We start from the raw sequence: 20493 nt of genomic DNA on the forward strand, positions 1-20493 counted from the left end.
ACACTTGTTCGTCCCCTCGCTTTTATGCTTTTTTTCCCTTGTTCTGTTTTTTTCCCTTCCTCCTTTTCTCTCTACTGTTTATTGATTAATGTTTCAATTCACTTTTATCTATGCTAAATTTGGATCTTGAAGTTATCTCTCTTATCACAGGGCTCTTTGGTTGCTTGTGAATTTCTGCTGCAGAATGGAGCAGATGTGAACCACAGAGACTGTCATGGCAGAGGACCATTACATCATGCCACCATCTTGGGGCATACTGGGTAACAAGCTTGTTTACCTTCGCTTGTGTGAAACATGTTTGCTTCTTTCTTTATGCCTAATATAATGCAATAAGCTGATTGATGCTTTAAGGCCAGATGATATTTTGTTTCCGTGCAAAAACATGCTTCAAAATTGTTGTGTACTTTGGAAAAGCCTTCAAAAAGTACATAGTTCATAGTCAATTCTAGATAAATCTTAGTGGGCAAATCTATAAATATATGTATATTCTAAAATAACTTTTATCATTATTGGAAGTTTAATGGATAAACCTCCTTTTCTATTTTCAAAAGGACGTTATTACTGAACTTGGGAGGGGAATGATACAAGACTTGGTTATTACAAAATTGTTACGGTATAGCAGGAGGCCATTTGGCCCATTGTGTCTGCACTGGCTCTCTGAGCATTTTAACTTAGTGCCAAACTCCTTTTTCCCCGTAACCTTGCATGTTGTTTCTTCTTAAATAATCATCCAATGCCCTCTTGAATGCCTCAGTTAAACATGCCTCCACCACACTTCCAGGCAGTGCATTCCAAACCCTAACTACTCTTTTGTGTGAAGAAGTTTTTCTCACCTCACACTTGCTTCTCTTCCAAAACACACAAAGCTGAGCCCTATGGTTCTCGATCCATTTACGAGCAGGAACAGTTTCTCCCTATTTACTCTGTCCAGACCCCTCATGATTTTGAAAACTTCTATCAAGTCTCCTTTTAGCCTTCTCCTCTCCAAGGAAGACAGTCCCAACTTCTCCAATCTTACCTTATAACTGAAGTGTCTTATCCCTGGAACCATTCTCATAAACCTCTTCTGCACTTTCCAGTGCATTCACATTCTGTTGTGTGGCGTGGCAGATGATATGTGCCAGGTGGATCAAATACACGAGGGAAACTTGATCACATGGTCAGAACGATTTTGCAATTTGTATTTTATTTTGAGAGACATGCCCTAAATTCAGTAGTAATAAGTCTACCAAGACTGTGGAGATTTTTTAGAAAACTAAGTTAAACATTTAGTAACAAAAGAAAAGATTTCAAACACATACATAGGTCTACAGATTACCACTATAATAACTCCTAAAACTCCTAATTAATCTGGCTTCCAGTAACACCCTCCATCAAGGCAACGGTAAAAAACAGATTTAAACAGATCCAGGTATGTCAAACACAACACCCTGGACAGTAGAACTCAGTGACTTTTCCCAGCTTTGGTTCCTGTAGACAGCAGCTTAATGGAGGGTTTTCACACTTCTGGTAGATCTTGCAATGCCTTCCTCTCTATGTCACACAGCCTCTTCTCCTTTATACATGCTTTTCCCTTTTAATGCAAATTCCATTGTTCCCATATGTTTTTGGAACTCTACTTTTCTCATAATATATTTTCCTGGTGCCAATACTATCAGTAACCTTTGGGAAAAATAAACACACTGACCTAGCTTCTCTGGCTAGGTGTAACATCCTACCATCTCTTTGAAATTCAAACCGCCCTGATTTATCTAAAAATGCAAATTCTCCTCACTTCACCTTCTAAAACTTCAGCCATGTTTACGTATTTAGCATTTCAAACCTAGCTTCCTTTTGATAAGTCAAAGCCTCCAGGCCAACTATCTCCAATTCAATTAAACCCCATACATACAGACACACACAGTGAAACTATCCAAAACCCACTATTAACCTACTTTTACAATAAATCACAATAATATTATGAGAATTATTATGATTTCATGATACATCCCTCCTACATTGTGACGCCCAGAACTGTACACAATACTGCAGCTGAGGTCTAACCAGTGTCTTATATAAATTCATCATAACCTCCCTGCTTTTGTACTCTATGTCCTGATTAATGAAGCCTAGAATACTGTATGCTTTAGAAACAGCTTTCTCTACTTATCCTGCCTCCTTTAACGACTTATGTACAGATACGCCCAGGTCTCTCTGCTCCTGCACACCTTTTACAATAGCACCCTTTATTTTATACTGTCTCTCCATTTTTTTTGTACCAAAGTGTATCACCTCACACTTCTCCGCATTTAACTTCATCTGCCACCTATTTGCCCGCTCCACCAGTGTGTCAATGCCCTTTTAAGTTCTATGCTGTCCTCCTCCCAGTTTACAATTCTCCCAATTTTTGTGTCGTCCATAAACTTTGAAATTGTCCCCTGCACACCAAGATCAGATCATTTATATGTATATATTAGAAAAAGCAAGGTTCCCAATACCGACCTCTGGGGAACTCCACTACAAACCTTCTTTCAACCCGAAAAATACCCATAACCATTTCTCTCTGTTTCCTATCCCCCAGCCAATTTTGTCTTCATGTTGCTACTGTCCCTTTTATTCCATGACCTATAACTTTCCTCACAAGTTTGTTGTGGGGCTGTATGGAAAGCCTTTTGGAAGTCCATATACACCACATCAACAGCCTTGCAATAAAAGTTATTTCGGAAAGTTCACACTCTTGATAAGCAATAGGAAGGCTGGAACTTGTGCAATATTAAAATCTTCTGAAGGTACAAAAAAAATCTCAAAATAAATGGGATCAATTAAGCGCATAAGTTTAAGAATTGTTGTACGATTGGGTGAATGGGAGATAATGCATACAGTGCTAAGCAATGATGAAGAGATTTTTTTTAAATGGCCCTCATCAAATGTCTCATTACAGGATGGGGTTGCTAATTTAGAAGGAGATTCACCAAACCCAACTGGTATCTGACTGGTAACTAAAGCTATAAAGTCAAATAAAATTATACAAAAGGTACAATACATCTATGTCTGAATTTCACAGAGGAGCCTATTGCTTGCGCCATGCCCTGTTGCAGAAGTCGGATGCCAGGTAACCAGTTAAAACAAAGCTAACCCCGCAGCAATAATATGCTGCCAGCAGGTTAAACAAGTGGGATTCCTGCCCCTGAATGGGAGGAAATTGCACCCATGAGAGCAACTCTAGCAGTCCCAACAGTGCCAGAACTGAGTAGTGGGTCTGCTGGGACTGTAAGTAGGCCCACAGATGAAGATAGCCATGGCACCCAGACCTGGACCCTGGTAAGTCCTGGGTTTTGGGTGGGAGGGATTGAGGATCCGAGGAGTCTGGGGGTGTGGGTTTTGGAGTCCATGTGTGGAAGAACAAAGTGGGCTAGCATCTTGGGAGGAGGGGTGCCCCTGAATGAAGTACTCACCCACTTTTTCCACAAAGATAAGGGGGGATAAAGGCCATCTGAATCCTGCCCGCTTGCATATACCAACTGCCCTGTGGCATGGACAGCATAATATTTGGGTTAATTAGCTTGGTAACAAACTCAATTGCCCATTAATTATTTATTTAAAAATGGCAGGCAAACTGCCGATTTTGATGCTCACCTACCCTTTTGTGGGGACCAGGCTGGGGTTGGGTGGGAAGTCAGTGGGCTAGCCACCTGTCATATTTTGCGTGCCCTACTGCAAAAAACACATCGAGTGGGGGTGGGGAGGTGGTGTGGCCATAAAGTCCAGCCCTATGCTTAACGAGCTCTCAATGTGCTAAATATTAGTGTAATTTGTAGTGTGGAGATTAATTTGAGAGGGGGCTAAGCTTTGAGGTGTTGCTGGATAAGAATTTTTTTTACAATAGTAATCATCTGAAGCAAATACAAAGAATTCTGATTTTTGAGAGATGTAATGAGTTCAGACTAACACTATCTGTAAATTTGACAAATGGGGTGGCAGTGGAAGAAACCCTTGTGATGTTTATGAATTGTGATATAGACCATTTTGGGTTTTCAGTGTATCCAGGGTAGCATGTTTTCACACTCAAAAAATTGATTCTTTAACGCAAATCACTGTTCTTGAGTATCTTGTGGCTCTCGTCCTTCTTAGTGGTAGAGGTTGTGATGCTGAAAGGTGCTGTGCAAGTTAACGTAATGAATTATCGCAATTACATTAAGCTTCTGGTCAGTGGTGGGCTCACCCATTCCCCAGAATGTTCATGGTGGCTGAGTTGACAAATGTAATTCTGTGGAAGATCAGTTGATTAAACCTTCTCTTGTTGGAGATGGTCATTACCTGAAGCTTATGTTGTGTCAATGTTACCTGATATTTGTCAGCCCCATTTAAATGTTGTTCAGGTCCTTCTGTAGGGTGACTTGGGCTACTTGAGAGCAGAAGAATTGTGAATGGAGCTGAACAGTGTAAAATCAACTGCCACCACCCCCAACTCCGTAGGCGGTTGGGTCATGGACCATGAGAAATTTTTGTAGTGATGTTCTGGGACTGCAATAATTACCTTTCAACTCAACCACAACCACCTTCCTTTGTGTTCAGTATGGCAGCAGCCATTGGAAGATTTTTCCTTTGACCCCTATTGACCTCAGTTTTTCTAGGGCTCCTCGGTGCTGTTTCAGTCAAAAACTATGAGGATGTCTTATAGTTATGGAGAATGAAAGGTCCTTAGTGTTCCCTTGGGCATGCCACTGGCTATGCTTTGTTAAGCTGAAACATGTTCATTTATTCCTACTCAGCTTTTTAATCCTTCAGCCATCTACTATCAAGCTGAGTAATTTGCTTTAAAAATTGATTAATTACCTGGGCTGTGCTGGCTTCCCCATGTTAAAGTGTTTAATAATGTTATCCCTTATGGTTGCTAGCAATTTATAGGTTACCTGGCTTATTACTTTCCCTTTTCTTAATAGGAATGTACCATTCATCCTCTCCAATACTTGATAAATTATTTTCAAAACGTTTTTAGAAAACCATAACATAAATGTTTTATACAATGTGACAATACCTGAGTTGGTAGGACCATAGAAATATGTTAAGAAAAACAACCAATAAAGAGTGAACAAAGTAAAATATAAGGTTGTGTAAATGCTTTGGAACTGTGCGGGGTGTGCAGAAAGAAACCCTGCAGAACATTTTCTCTTTGTTGAAAGGTTTTGGTGGTGTTGATAATTCAGAGCCTCCCAATATTCTCTACCCCATGAAAAGGCACCTGCCCTGTATCATGTGCCTCCCCAAAATGGTACTGATAAAACAAGAGGCATAGAGATCACATCTGTACTTTACCATTGTGTTTCTGTGCTGTGTCCTTGAGCTGCTTTGAATTGGAAAAATTTGAATAATAAATTAAAATATGCATTCCAGTATTCAATTGTTTGGAAAATTGAGTGCATTTAATTTGCATCAAAACAATTATATTTTGTGTCTTTACCTTAGGCAAGTTTGTTTATTTCTGAAGCGAGGAGCTGATCAAGGTGCATTAGATGAAGGCATGAAGGACCCACTCACCATTGCTATAGAAGCCGCAAATGCTGATATAGTTACATTGTATGTATCATATTAATGGTGTTTATACATGGTTTTCATTATACTTATGTTGGCATTAGGAACATAGGAGCAGGAGGTAGACTATTCAATCTCTTGAGCCTGTTCCATCATTCATTAAGATCATGGCTTACCTGTGGCCTAATTCTATTTACCTGCCTTGGCTCAATATCCCTTAATATCCTCAGTTAGCAAAAAATTATCAATCTCCGATTTAAACTTAATAACTGAGGTAGCCTGTACGGCTTCTTTGTGGGAAAGTTTTTAAAATTCGTTCATGGGATCTGGCCATCGCTGGCTAGGCCAGCACTTATTGCCAATCCTTAATTGCCCTTGAGAAAGTGGTGGTGAGCTGCTGCCTTGAACTGCTGCTGTCCACATGTTGCAGGTACACCTACAGTGCTGTTAGGGAGGAAGTTCCAGGATTTTGACCCAGCGACAGTGAAAGAACAACGATATATTTCCAAGTCAAGATGGTGTGTGGCTTGGAGGGGATCTTCCAAGTGATGGTGTTCCCATGTATCTGTTGCCTTTGCCTTTCTAGACGGGTAGTGGTCGTGGGTTTGGAAGGTGCTGTTTAAGGAGCCTTGTTGAGGTCCTGCAGTGCATCTTGTAGATGGTAGGGTAAAATGTTTCTCTCTCTCTCGCTGTCTCTTTCGTGCGCTCGCGCTCTCTCTCCTCTCCCACGTGCTTTCTCTCTCCCCCTTTATCTGTATCTCTATAACCCTGTGAATTCTTCAAAACCCTAGTCTTAATCAAATTGTGCCCTAACCTTCGACATTCCAGGCCACTTTGTGTAACCTCTCCTCATTAGCAAAGTCAAAGGGTGTACTTTTCATTCAAATTATTCATGTTTCATATGTAGAGTAAAATAATAAATTCATCTGAATCTTGTTTGATGTTTTAGCAGTTTAAACAGCGAGACCTCGGGACGGTTTAAACAGCGAGACCTCGGGACGGTTTAAACAGCGAGACCTCGGGACGGTTTAAACAGCGAGACCTCGGGACGGTTTAAACAGCGAGACCTCGGGACGGTTTAAACAGCGAGACCTCGGGACGGTTTAAACAGCGAGACCTCGGGACGGTTTAAACAGCGAGACCTCGGGACGGTTTAAACAGCGAGACCTCGGGACGGTTTAAACAGCGAGACCTCGGGACGGTTTAAACAGCGAGACCTCGGGACGGTTTAAACAGCGAGACCTCGGGACGGTTTAAACAGCGAGACCTCGGGACGGTTTAAACAGCGAGGCCTCGGGACGGTTTAAACAGCGAGGCCTCGGGACGGTTTAAACAGCGAGGCCTCGGGACGGTTTAAACAGCGAGGCCTCGGGACGGTTTAAACAGCGAGGCCTCGGGACGGTTTAAACAGCGAGGCCTCGGGACGGTTTAAACAGCGGGACCTCGAGACGGTTTAAACAGCGAGATCCTGTGACGCTTTAATCAGCGGGACCTCAGGACGGTTTAAACAGCGGGACCTCGAGACAGTTTAAACAGCGGGACCTCGAGACAGTTTAAACAGCGGGACCTCGAGACAGTTTAAACAGCGGGACCTCGTGACGGTTTAAACAGCGGGACCTCAGGACGGTTTAAACAGCGGGACTTTGGGGCAGTTTTTTTTTAAAAAAGGTTAAATAACTTTCTACTTGGCTTAAATTTAGGGTAAGAGTATTTTAACTAAAGGTGTGGCAGGGGAGCTCAGTCCTGTGTGTTGCACAGCCTGCAGAATATGGTAAGTCTTAAATGATCCTGGCAGTCTGGTTGACCACACTTGCAGGCAGTGCCACTGGTTTGACCAGCTTGAGGGTCGGCTGGAGGCAGAGCAGTGCTTTTGTGAGGCTGAGAGTTCTGTGGATAGCATGTTTTTCGATGTGGTCATTTAAGGAGGTGCAGTCAGAGACAGAATGGGTGACCACTAGTCAGAAGAAGGAAGGCAGGCAGGTAGACAGGAAAGCCCCAGAGCGCATCTTACTCAAGAACAGGTTTTCTGTATTGGAAAATGGTGAGAGTGACAGTTCCTCTGAAGAGTGCAGCCAGAGCTCAGCTGCACAAGGACCGGGGAGAAAGAGGGGAATGGTGGTAGGAGACTCAATAGTGAGGGGTGCAGGCAGGCATTTCTGCGGCCACAGACATGACTCCAGGAATGTGTGTTTCCTCCCTGGGGCCAGGGAGGCTGCAGGACATTCTGAAGGGGGAGGGTGAACAGTGAGAGATCGTGGTTCATGTTGGTACCAACGACATAGATAGAAAGAGAGATGAGATCCTTCAAGAAGAATTTAGGGAGCTAGCTAGCAGATTGAAAAGCAGGACCTCAAAGGTTGTAATCTCTGGATTACTCCAGATACCATGTGCTAATGAGTATAGGAATAAGTGGATAGAGCAGATGAATGCGTGGCTGAAGAGTTGGTGCAGGAGGGAGGACTTTGGTCTCCTGGATCACTGGGCCCGTTTCTGGAGGAGGTGGGACCTGTACAAGTCTGACAGGTTGCACCTGAACCAAAATGGGACCAACATCCTTGCAAGTGCTGTTGGTGGGGGGGGTTTAAACTAATTTGGCAGAGGGATGGGATACGGAGTAGAGGTATAGTAGGGGGTGATGCACAGACAAGCATAGAAGAAAAATCGCATCAGTCTGGAAGGCAGAGTGTATATTGTCAAGTTAAAATTCAAGGGAGCATGGCAAGGCTGGATTGCATTTATTTTAATGCAAGGAGTCTTGCATGTAAGGCAGATGAGTTGAATGTGTTGATTAATACATGAGGATATGATATCATTGCTATGACGGAGACATGGTTGAGGGGGGTCTAGGACTGGCAGCTCAATATCCTGAGCGATAGAATCTTCAGATGAGACGGGAGGAGGGGGTGTAAAAGAGGAGATGGTGTTGCAATATTGATCAAGGAGTCAATTACTGCAATAAAGAGGGATGATATCTTACAAGGCTCCTCAAATGAGGCCATATGGGTAGAACTCAAACACAAAAAGGGGGAAATCACACTACTGGGAGTATACTATAGACGCCCAAACAATCAGGGAGAGATAGGTGGGCAGATATGTAGGCAAATCTCAGAGAAGTGTAAAAATAAGAGTAATGATAGTAGGGGATTTCAACTTCCCCAACATTAACTGGGATAGTCTTAGTGTAAAAGGCTTAGAGGGGGTGGAATTCTTAAAAGGTATCCAGGAGAGCTTTTTAAGCCAGCATGTAGAAAGTCCTACAAGACTATTTCTTGTCTTTGGTGCTGGAGCTAATTTTAGGGAATGAAGCCAGGCAAGTGGTAGAAGTGTCAGCGGGGGAACATTTTGCTGATAGTGACCATAACTCAGTAATGTTTAAGCTAGTTATGGAGAAAGACAAAGATGGACCGGAAATAAAGGTTCTGAATTGGGGGAAGGCCAATTTTAAAATGAAAAGATAGGATCTGGCCAAATTGGACTCGGAGCAGCTACTTGTAGGAAAATCTACATCAGAGCAGTGGAAGTTATTCAAAAAGGAAATAGTGAGAGTTCAGGACCAACATGTTCCCATAAAGATGAAGGGTGGAACAACAAGTCCAGAGAACCCTGGATGTTGAGGAATGTACAGGATTGGATAAGGGAAAAAAGGGAAGCTTAAGGTAGATACCAAGGGCTCAAAACAGCGGAAGCCCTAGAGGAGTATAGAAAGTGCAAGGGTTACTTAAAAAAGAAATTGAGAGTGAAGAGGGGGCATGAAAAAATACTGGCAGGTAAAATAAAGGAAAATCCAAAGGCGTTTTATAAGTATATTAGGGGCAAGAGGGTAGCCAGGGAAGGAGTAGGGCCCATTAGGGACCAAATTGGCAATCTGTGTGGGGAGCTGGAAGACGTAGGTGATGTTTTAAAAGAATACTTTGCATCTGTGTTCAGTATAGAGACAGACGATGTAGGTATAGAAATCAGGGAGGGGGGTTGTGATATACTTGAACAAATTAGCATTGAAAGGAAGGAAGTTTTAACAGGCTTAAAAGTGGATAAATCCCCAGACCCAGATGAGATGTATCCCATGCTGCTGAGATACATTGCAGGGGCACTGATGTTAATTTTCAAAACCTCTCTGGCCACAGGAGAGGTGCCAGAGGCCTGGAGGACAGCTAATGTGATACTATTATTCAAGAAGGATGGTAGGGATAAACCGGGGAACTATAGGACAGTGAGTCTAACATCAGTGATAGGGAAACTTGTCTGAGGGACAGAATTAATTTCTACCTGGAGAGGCAAGGAATAATCAAGGATAGTCAGCATGGCTTTGTCAAGAGAAGATCGTGTCCAACAAATTTGATTGAATTTTTGGAGGAGATGACTAGATGTGTAGATGAGGGCACTGCAGTTCATATCGTCTGCATGGAGTTCAGTAAGGCTTTTGACAAGGTCTTGCATGGGAGACGGTCCATGGGGTCCAGGGTAATTTGGCAAAATGGATCCAAAATTAGCTTAGTGGCAGGAGGCCGTGGGTGATGGTTGAAGGCTGTTTTTGTGACTGGAAGCCTGTGTCCAGTGGGTTTGGTGCTGGGTCCTTTGCTGTTTATAGTGTACATTAATAACCTAGGCACGAGTGTAGGAGGTATGATCAGTAAGTTTGCAGATGACATGAAAATTGGTGATGTGGTAAATAGCGAGGAGGAAAGCCTTAGCCAACAGGACGATATAGACGAGCTGGTCAGGTGGGCAGAACAGTGGCCAATGGAATTTTTCCTGAAAATTGTGAGGTGATGCATGTTGGGAGGACTAACAAGGCAAGGTAGTACACAATGAATGGTAAGACCCTAGGAAGTACAGAGGATCAGAGGGACCTTGGTTTGCGTCTTCATAGATCTTTGAAGACAGCAGGACAGGTGGATATAGTGGTTATAATGGCATATGGGATACCTGCCTTTATTAGTTGAGGCACTGAACAAAAGAGCAGGGAGGTTATGATGGAATTGTACAAAACATTAGTTAGGCCACATCTGGAGTACTGTGTGCAGTTCTGGTCGTCACACTATAGGAAGGATGTGATTGCACTGGAGGGGGTGCAGAGGAGATTCACCAAGATGTTACCCGGGCTGGAGCGTTTCACCTCTGAATAGAGATTGGATAGGCTGGTGTTGTTTTTCTTGAAGCAGAGAGGCTGAGGGGGAACCTGACTGAGGTGTACAAAATTATGAGGGGAATAGATAGGGTAGGTGGGAAGATACTTTTCCCTTTAGTGGAGGGGTCAAAAACCAAGAGGCATAGATTTAAGGTGAGGGGGCAGGAGGTTTGGAGAGGATCAGAGGATAAGTTTTGTCACCCAGAGGGTGGGGGGTATCTGGACCTCGCTGCCTGGAAGGGTGGTAGAGGTGGGAACCCTCACAACATTTAAGAAGCATTTAGATGAATATTTGAAATGCCATAGCATATAAGGTTACGGGCCATGTGTTGGAAATTGGGTTTAGAATAGATAGGGACTTGATGACTGGCATGGACACAATGGACTGAAGGGACTCTTTCTGTGCTGTAAACTTGATGACACTATGACATTCTAAAATGGGTCAGCAAATCTTCATCTTTTTGAGCACATTCAGCTGTCACTTTTTGAGATTCTTATACGGGTGCTCCATTTTGTTTTTGGTTACTTCCGTTATTGTCAGTCAAAGTTCTGTTGTCCTTCAAATAAGGAATACATTTGTCTGCTATTCCCCTGTATAAACTGCTCTAGAGTTTATTAATTTCCTCAAAACGACTTCAGTTCCCCAATTATTGGCTCCCATGCTACTAATTGCCCTAGAGTGTTGTTTGCCCATTGCAGAGATTTATTTGTAAATCAGGCCCTTAAAAGTACTGATCTTTCCAAGTGGAATTTCCTGCTTTTTTCTCTTTGAAGCACTCTGGCTGTGTCAGAATTGAAATTGTGTCAGAAAATTTTTCTAGGCAGCTCTTACTTATTTTGAAATAAGTTTGAGGTTCATGTTCCAAGTCTGCCCTACTCTTGAACTGCCCTGCTTTCTAACGTCCTATTGTTCGGTTTGTTAGATGAATTTTTATAGGTAAGTATTGCTCATCAGTTGCAGTGTCAGCAGCTTTCCCTGGTAAACGAAGTGAAGATAAAATCCAGAATGAAGTCTTCCATATAATAGTATTGAAGAAGTCACCTGACCAAAATGGAAGGTCATAAAATTAAAATGACCATACCAACAGTCGATTGTTTTTTGTTATAGTAGTCATTCTAAAATTGGTTTAATTTCATCCAGTTTGGGTGGGGGTGTGTGTGCGCGCGTCTGTGTGTATAAACAATTGGAAAAGGTACATTTTTTGTCACCAAACAAATATTATCTAGGTGCAATTAATTGGTTCTATCACAGTTTATTATATGCCTTTGCAAATAACTACTTTTGTTTTCATAGGTTACGTCTAGCAAAGATGAATGACGAGATGCGAGAATCTGAAGGCCTTGGACAGTCAGGTCAATATTCCAATAATAGTCATACAGAGATGCAATATAAAAAATGCATGCAGGAATTTATTAGCTTGCAGCTACAAGATTCATGAGTCTTGTCAAATAAAGGGTTATCTAAGCACCCACTGTCAGGGGCTGGGGGAAGTGATGGGAGCCTCATTACCTTGTCATTTGGCAGGTGATGCCATACTTAAAGAATGTATCTCACCTAATTGGAGGACCAGTATGGTAACCAGGGAAATTCCAAGAAAGAGAGTATTTCTTACAATCAGAAAAAAGCAGATACCAAAGTTATTTGGCAAACATAAGCAATGCACCTCAAAAAACATTCAGCATTTAATTACATTTTCTGTATATTTTGATCTTCTATATCACAGAATCTGCAGAGCTTGAAGTTTTGTAAAAGTTAAATTATACTTGAAGTACTGAAATTAAGATTGTGACTTTTATTGGAGTGACTAGAGGTTTCTCCTTAGTTTTTTCTTTCCCCACTCCGATTCAAAGGCTCCGATGCTTGCATAGTGTGGTAAGGTGGGCACCGACAGCCCCCTGTTACCTCACCATTCTTTGTTTTGGTCCAGCCGAAAGTTAAGCAAACATGGAGTGCCTCGCAGCCAATTCCAAGTCTCTCCTTGCCCGATGCCCATAAACTTGCACCTTCCAGGAGGAGTCACTAGATAACAATCAGGAGTAGAAACTCTGCTGACTTTTTTTAAGCCCAGGTTCTTGGAAGGCAATATTAGCACTCCGCTTACTCAACATGGATTGAGATTCAAAGCTGCAATCATCTAATTTGAATGTTTTATACCACATTAGATGGTGCATTTATCCAGTTGGCCATCAGAGGTGCAACAGTTTCTAGAGGTTTTTCCTGTTATATGCAAGATTTTTTTCTTGCACTTTACTCCCAATAGGTCCTTGATGAAAAAATGTTTTTTTAAATTTGTTATGCCTTTGAATTTCTTGGCTGAGGTTTGAATCTTGTGTGAAGTCACTGGGAAGAATTCATGATCTATCAATAAGCCACGATGCACAAACAGAACACCTTATGGCTCTTGGCTGCCTGGTTTAGATATAATATAATTATCAGAAAAGTCTAAGAAAATCTTGCTATTGAATGAGTTTTGAAATATACACGTGTTTTTATTTTTAATTATGTTCCTATAAAGAAATGCAGTGTAAATGGAAAATATTGTAATTTTACCCAGTTTCTTCTTTTTCTACTATGCTGTTACTTTCATTTGTCAGGAAAGGATAGTAAGTTGTGAACATTTTAAGTATTATTTAAGGTGTTTTGATTTCTTTGGATTTTTTTAAATTCGAGTTAATTCAGATACTTCAAAAATAAAGCCATATTTTTCTCTGAGTATTAGCAAGCTTTATGAACCCATCTCATTTTTGCATTTGTTTTTGTTTTGTTTTCCTTTTGGCAGTTTAACATTTGTAAAATATTCCCGGGATTGAAATTTAACCCGGTCATACAAAATTAGATATGGTTGTGACATTTTTAAATTTGTTTTGAGATGTCAATAAAAGGGAAATTATGAATTGGGAAATAATTGCTTAAATATGAAAGGTATTCATAATAGATGAGCAGTAATGTTAGGAAGTTATCAGAAAACATTGCATTGTTACTTAAGATTCTGTAAGTTGCTGTAACAATTCTATAGCTGTGGACCATATCTTGTTGATAGTTATAAACTTTAGTATGATAAATACTGAGTTCTGTAGTTTACTAATAAGAGCCAAGATAAAAAGTTATGCACTGCTGAAAGAAAGCCATATGAAACACACTGTTTAGCTTTTATACTTAGCTTTTAGTTGTCAATCACGAAAGACAAATTGGTGCTCGCAAGTACATCTGTTTGTTTCTTGTTATTGATTTTATTCTTGTCTGCACTGAATGTGTCTTTTTGTACATTGTGTGCCTTTCTGAGTTCCTAATGTGGATGGTAATGGCAGCATTACTGTATGTATGTACTTTCTGCATTTTAAATGCAGCATTATTGTAAAAAAAAATGCAGTTACTGATGTAGGCATTTATTTTTTCTTGAGGTAAAGACTGTAAGTTTGTTGCCACTAAATGTTAAAAGTTAGCTTTTTAAAAAAAAAACAAGTTTAGCCTGCATTAATATTCCAAAGTTTATGCTACTTCAGACATCTGTAAAACGTTATGCATATCTTAAGATGAGTTAATTCGGACTCTTGCAGTTGTATTGGTATTTTCAGAAACTAAGTGTTCTCTCCAAACTCTTCCTATTACTTCTAATATGACTATATTACCTTCACAAAAGATTTCCAATTATTTACGTTGATTGCAAACTCACTAAATGCATTTAAATTGCCCTTTCATATTGTGCCATATTTTTGGTTTACAGGCTGATTCTCTTAAAACAAGTTTTAACTTCAGATACTATTTGAAATATCTTATCTAACATATGCAAGTCATCTTTGGGGATTGATTAACCTGTTCCTTATACTGAATGGCATAAGGTTTCAGTACTCGCCTGAAAATTACCTAAACTGCAGTGTGCTCTGGGAAGTTTAAGATCAAGTTGTCAGACATTTAAATGAGTAATATGCAATTTTTTTTTCAAATTTTAATGTATGGCGAAATCTACGTGTGGGGGAGCATAGTTTTATGCCATAAGTGCAAATGGACAAAAATTAATTGTATTCAAACTTGCAGGTAGTTTTGATTGTATTTAAACATAAGCAACAAATTACAACTTGCAATTAGTTATGATTTTGCTTCTATCAGGATTATATATGGATCTAAAAAAGCAAAACTCCCAATTTGTTCTCAACTTAACTATTGCTAATGGCCATTATTCTGGTTACAAGTAGTTCTTGTTTTCACAAACCTTAGTACTCACCATATCTACTAATTTATATCACTGCTTTTAAGATACTGATTTCTGATTCACTGCAAAAGATAGTTGTTTGGTTCAAAAACAAATGAAATGAACCCTAATAATCGTCCTGTTTTTCAGATGGTAGAATTAATAGAAATACTTGCATAATTGGAAACAAAATGAAACATGGAACTTTACATTACTCTGTAGAGTGCAAGTGCTCCCAAGTCCTTATTTGTGAATATCATTGATTTTACTCTAAATATCCAACATACTTCAATAAGATTTTAATTATTTGAATTCTAAAAAATTATTTCTTTTAAAAAATTAACATCAGATAGCTTTATATTAGACTAGTACAATAGAAACATGAGATTTTAATTGAATTATATCAATATATGTCAGCGATGTCACATTAAGCCCAATTTAATTGATTAGTAACTGCATTATAATAATGCATACCATCAACTTGAACATGCACTTGGTCTGATAAATGCTCTTATAATTTCATTTAGGCTTGCTAGAAATGGGGATGGTCTTTGTTTATTAAAGGCATCTTATTTATTCACTTTTGCCAATTGGCTCTCTTCCCATTTTTCCTGACTTTTCCAATCCAACACACACCATCTGTGATCAAGGGGACAAGATGTTTCCAACCACCTCTCAGTGCCTCTTAGGACATGTCCCTTGCCTGATGTGTTGTAATAGTATCAAGCCGAGTCACTTTTCCTTTTCTTCTCTATGTGGGTTGCAATAGTCTCCACCTGATACTTATCCAAAACAATGCAGATAAGGTTAGAATTTGGTAGTTTAGCAAATTTTTCAGTATTGTAAGCTACTTACTGATCATGCCAGAAATTTTTGTATGTCATTTTTCTATATCACTATTTTACATTTGGACTGGTTATATGCTGCACACACAAAAAGTACCATAAAGTGATGAGACTAAACTTTGACGCTCTGCTGAGCTTTTGCGTGTCAATGAATAACTTCTCCTCACAGGAAGAAAAAATGAAAGGGAGAGTTTTTCTTGGGCTGCTGTTTGTGTAACTTGATGAATGATTCAGAGCCATGTTGGTTGAGTCCTGGCAGCAGGTTAACCATAGGTGGTGCAAGGGCTACAAAGCCCAGGAAGAAAACGTTTTTGGAGTTGAGGTTAAATTAGAGGGTAAATAATCTCCCCAAAATGCAAGGATAGACACAGATCTTAATGTGGAATTAGCGGTCAAATAAAGAATTTGAAAGTTTTGAAGCAAGTATTCAAAAGTTGAAGCTATCATCACAATCTTTCATACAAGCTGTGTCTTGATTCTTGCACTCTTGATTTCTATTTTTGCTGCTCTGAGGCTCATACAGGTATAGTAGTTATTACCTTGTGTGGTGTCTACATTTCTTTTTCAGTATTGTAAGCTACTTACTGATCATGCCAGAAATTTTTGTATGTCATTTTTCTATATCACTATTTTACATTTGGACTGGTTATATGCTGCTCACAAGCATTTTTATCTAAATCGGTTGACACCTTGCATCATTTTTGAATTTCCTGCAAATTAATTATTGTGAATTCCTGCGAGACGGCAAATTATGCTCAATAAACATTGTTACAGTATGTTGTAATGAAAATCCCATAGCCCTTTAAGATATATCAGGCTTTTCGGCATCGTGTATGATTCTATATTTCTTCTCTGTTGATATGTGTGGTATTCTATGGAGGGTGATGAATTACTGTGTAATTGCTATGAAGAGCCATGTCGTGGCTGTAATTCAAACAAAATGGTGTAGATTAAAAAACCTTTAAATACAAAAAGTATTGGCAATCTGGCGCAGGATTGCAGTACACAAATTTGGACTCAAAATTCAGTTTGGAAGCAAGTAATTGAGGTTAATTGTTGTGGTTTGGTTTGATGCCATCTGAGCTTGTAGATTTGATTTTTGTCCTTTAATTCACTCCCAGCTATCCATTGTCCTCTGTAGAGTGGGTCAAAATATACTGCTATACTCAAAGAGTTGGCCTCCTTTTACCTCAGATTTTATTAAAGCTGTTTGACATACCTTGCCAATACCTTGCAAAATACTTAACAAGAAAATACCAACAGTAACATTGTTGCACCTCTAATGTTTTTTAAAAAAGTTCCAAAATGCATCAAATGGGCTTTGATGCTAGAAGAATTGAGAGAAAACAAAAGGATGATTTAGAGATGACTTTTAGAAAAAGTATGAAAACAAAGTGTGTTTAGAAAATAGGGCGAATTTAATTTTATGTTTGGGAAAGTACGAGGGAAATTACATGAGGTTAGTTCCAACAAGGTAGATTACATAGGAGCAGTGATGTCATAAAATGGAGTGTTTGACAATGTTGAATATTGTGGAAAAGTCAAGAAGGATTAATCTATCAAAACCACAATCACAGATGGCCCTGGTGGAAACAAATAGTGCCCTCTTAGTCTTATGGACAGTGTAGGAGTCAAACTAAAGGAAATAGAACAGAGACTGTTATGTGGAAGGATTGGAGAAGCTGGGGTTGTTCTTAAACCAAAGAGGGCTAAAGAAAGCTTTTAGAGGTGCTCAAAATTATTAGCAATTTTGATGAAGTTAATAAGGAAACTGTTACCGATGGTTGGCGTGTCAGTAACCAGAGAATTCAGATTTGAGATAATGGGCAAGTGAATCACAGGGGCACTGAGCTTTTGTTTTAAGCAGGGAGTTGCTACGATCTGAATGCTTTACATGAATGGATGGTGCAAACATAGCTTTCAAAAGGGAATTGGATACATACTTGAAAAGGAAACATTTGCAGGGCTATGGGGTAAGGGCTGGTGAGTGGGACTAACAAGCTGTTTCAAAGATCCAGCATAGGCACAATGAGTTTAATGGCCTCCTCCTGTGCTGTGAGGTTTTTTTTCGCTTAGGAATACTGGTTAACACTTTAAAACACCGTCACATTCAGTAGATGTTCAATATAAATCAACATAATTATATAATGAACTGCAAGCTATATGAGAAATGAAAAAGCAGCACCTATAATTTGGTTAATGCTTTAAAACACAAAAACATACGGTAGATATTAGGTCTAAATTGACAATTATATAATGTACTGCAAATTATGCTAGAAGTAAAGCAGATGTTATAATTCTATGAAGCACAATTTATTCTGGCTTTAATTTTGTGCATTTTACAAAAGTATTGTGTCGATTAAAATTTTTTAAAAATTATAATTTATTGTATCAAACTATTTGCTTCAGTAACTCAAAACTTTATCTTTTTTATTGCAGGTGATGCAACCTACCAGGATATTTTCAGAGACTTTTCCCACATGGCCTCTCATAACCCAGAAATATTGAATCGTTTCCAGCGGAAATCAGAGACTGATTAAATTTTCTCTTGAAATCTGCAATCATTCTTTCAGTGCAATCATCTTGAAACAGATTCATCAGTTCATTTCATTATCCAAACCAAAAATAAATTGAAGATTTGAGTTTTAAAGAAAATAATTATATATGAAGGAGCTTTTACTTAGATACCCACAAGCAGCTGCAGTGATTTATTCTACTCGGGAGTACGGTGTCTATGCAAATAATCAACCGTTGCACTTTCTATTTTTTGTCACGCTTGAGTTGAAACTAAAATCTTCTAAGGTGTTTCACCAGTGGGAGATGTGCAGATAGAATGGGTGTTCAAGTTGAACAGTAGTTTTGAAATTTTTATGTGTACCCAAATTATAGGAATAATAATTCCACTTCTTTGCTCACCAGCCTGTTTTTACCCCATTTTAAATCTTTTAAAATCGCTCTAGAACTCAGATACTGCGATGGTTCAACTGCAGTGCAGTTGTGTACACCTCTGAAAAGGAGCTTACTGGTAACACAAGTGCATTTGGGAGCAATAAATTCATATTAGGACAGCACCCCTTTTTAAATTTATTTCCTTTTGCAGAATAGTAAATGCCATTATCTGTTTTAGGAAATAAATTTCACATTTTCAAAACTTTGTATATACTTTATCTCCAATAAATTTTAATTGTAGTTTTTAATATATCCTGTTTTTAAACACTTTGCCTCCTACCTACAGTTGGTGACAATATGTAGCTACTGATTTGGTGTACTATCTACATAACTTAAATCTATAATTGTATTTACACCTAAAAATAAAATCCAGTGTATTAAGATAAATTGCTGATGGGAATTGGGATTACTGGATGACTAGCTACATATTGCACCATTAAATCAATTGACGTATTAAACAGTATATCATCAGCAACATGCTCACTTTTTAAGTTCAGTATCTTCAAATGGAAAACAAATCGGTTGTCTAAGTTGCTATACAATCTGTACAACTCCAGATAAACATAAATGTTCCCTACTCATTTGCCAGTCATCAAACCATTTTCAGTAAATGAAAATGCAGGTAAATTAATATGCTTGGTTGATTTTATTTACCAAAGTTTAAAGAACTAGGTGGCAGCAGCTTTTCAAATAAATTGCTATTTAGTGATGCTGCTACAGAAGTGACACCTGGTTTATTCCATGTTCTTGTGTGTAAAAGGCTAATAAAAGCTAGAACTTGAAATTAAAATGAAACATTCAGCATAAAGCTTGCTGGAAAACAAGATTTTTAATCCTCATGTAATCCTCCATCTCTCTTCCCCACAACACCCCCTCAGCCCAACCACCACCACCCCACCCCCACACCCCCAGCGTTGAAGTACAATATATAAATAGACATTCCCATGAAATTACAAATATGTTTAGAGATGGATAAAACTTTTTTTTTCAGTGATGTAGTTTCCTGTTTTGTTTTGGTGCTTGTTTTAGTACATTTGTATTATTTATATTATTAAAACTTAAATGAAAATGTATTGAAAACACATGAACTAGGCTTCAAAGCAGTTGAACATGGTAACATGTACATTACTTGTATTTCAGTTTAATGTTTGATATGACCTTTTGATAGGCCAATGAGCATTTGAAAACTGCTTTTTGGTCAGTAAGCATTAGTGCATGGCGCTATTGTGGATTTGGCACATAATCAATCAATTACACCCAAAACTGAACAACATTTCCCCATAGTTTGAAACTGAAATAAATGTATTCATTCTCCTTAGTTATGGAATTGCATCTTATAGTATATTTATTGTATATATCAACTTTTCTGTATTGGGCAGTTTTGTTCACATTGTAGAATAATTATATAAAAAGTTCCTGAAAAGCTTGTACTATACATTCCATGAACAGTAAATATGCATTTAATATTTAACACTGTACTAAGTCTTTTATATTACAGTGGCTACATTATTTTTTTGAGGATTAACTCTTAATTTTCCAGAGAACATAGGAATATAAATTCAATTCACTGCTGCCTGTTTTATGCCTGAAAAGCAGGTGGCCAGCAGCTGAAAATCGAGGGTGGGGTGGGTAAGGTGGTGAATATTGCCACCCGATTGTAACCATATTTAGGCAGGCCAGTAAATGGGTGAAACGTGTAACACTTTGGTATGCAAATTGGGTTCTTATGCCAGTTGTAACTAATTGGATAGCTCTTTCAGACAGCCAGCACATGCACAATAAGCTTATTGGCCCCTGTGGTATCTGATTGTAGGATTCAGGTACGAGTGAGATGAGCACGCACTGTGCACACCTAGCTGGTTGTATCAGG

General features: G+C 39.1%; 1 protein-coding gene across 4 annotated transcripts in view; it reads left to right on the forward strand.

The window, feature by feature from the left end:
• LOC121271722 (arf-GAP with coiled-coil, ANK repeat and PH domain-containing protein 2-like) overlaps nt 1–19548 on the forward strand; it is a 229908-nt gene extending 210360 nt beyond the window's left edge. For all 4 annotated transcript variants that reach the window (XM_041177912.1, XM_041177922.1, XM_041177940.1 and 1 more), the window contains 4 exons: nt 151–260; nt 5446–5556; nt 11934–11992; nt 18114–19548. In XM_041177912.1, coding sequence (XP_041033846.1) covers nt 151–260; nt 5446–5556; nt 11934–11992; nt 18114–18214 — 381 coding nt within the window. In that variant the 3' untranslated portion in view covers nt 18215–19548. The remainder of the gene's footprint in view (nt 1–150; nt 261–5445; nt 5557–11933; nt 11993–18113) is intronic.
• The last annotated feature ends 945 nt before the right edge of the window (nt 19549–20493 follow it).

Source organism: Carcharodon carcharias, chromosome 2, assembly GCF_017639515.1.
Source record: "Carcharodon carcharias isolate sCarCar2 chromosome 2, sCarCar2.pri, whole genome shotgun sequence".
Classification (NCBI taxonomy): Eukaryota; Metazoa; Chordata; class Chondrichthyes; order Lamniformes; family Lamnidae; genus Carcharodon; species Carcharodon carcharias.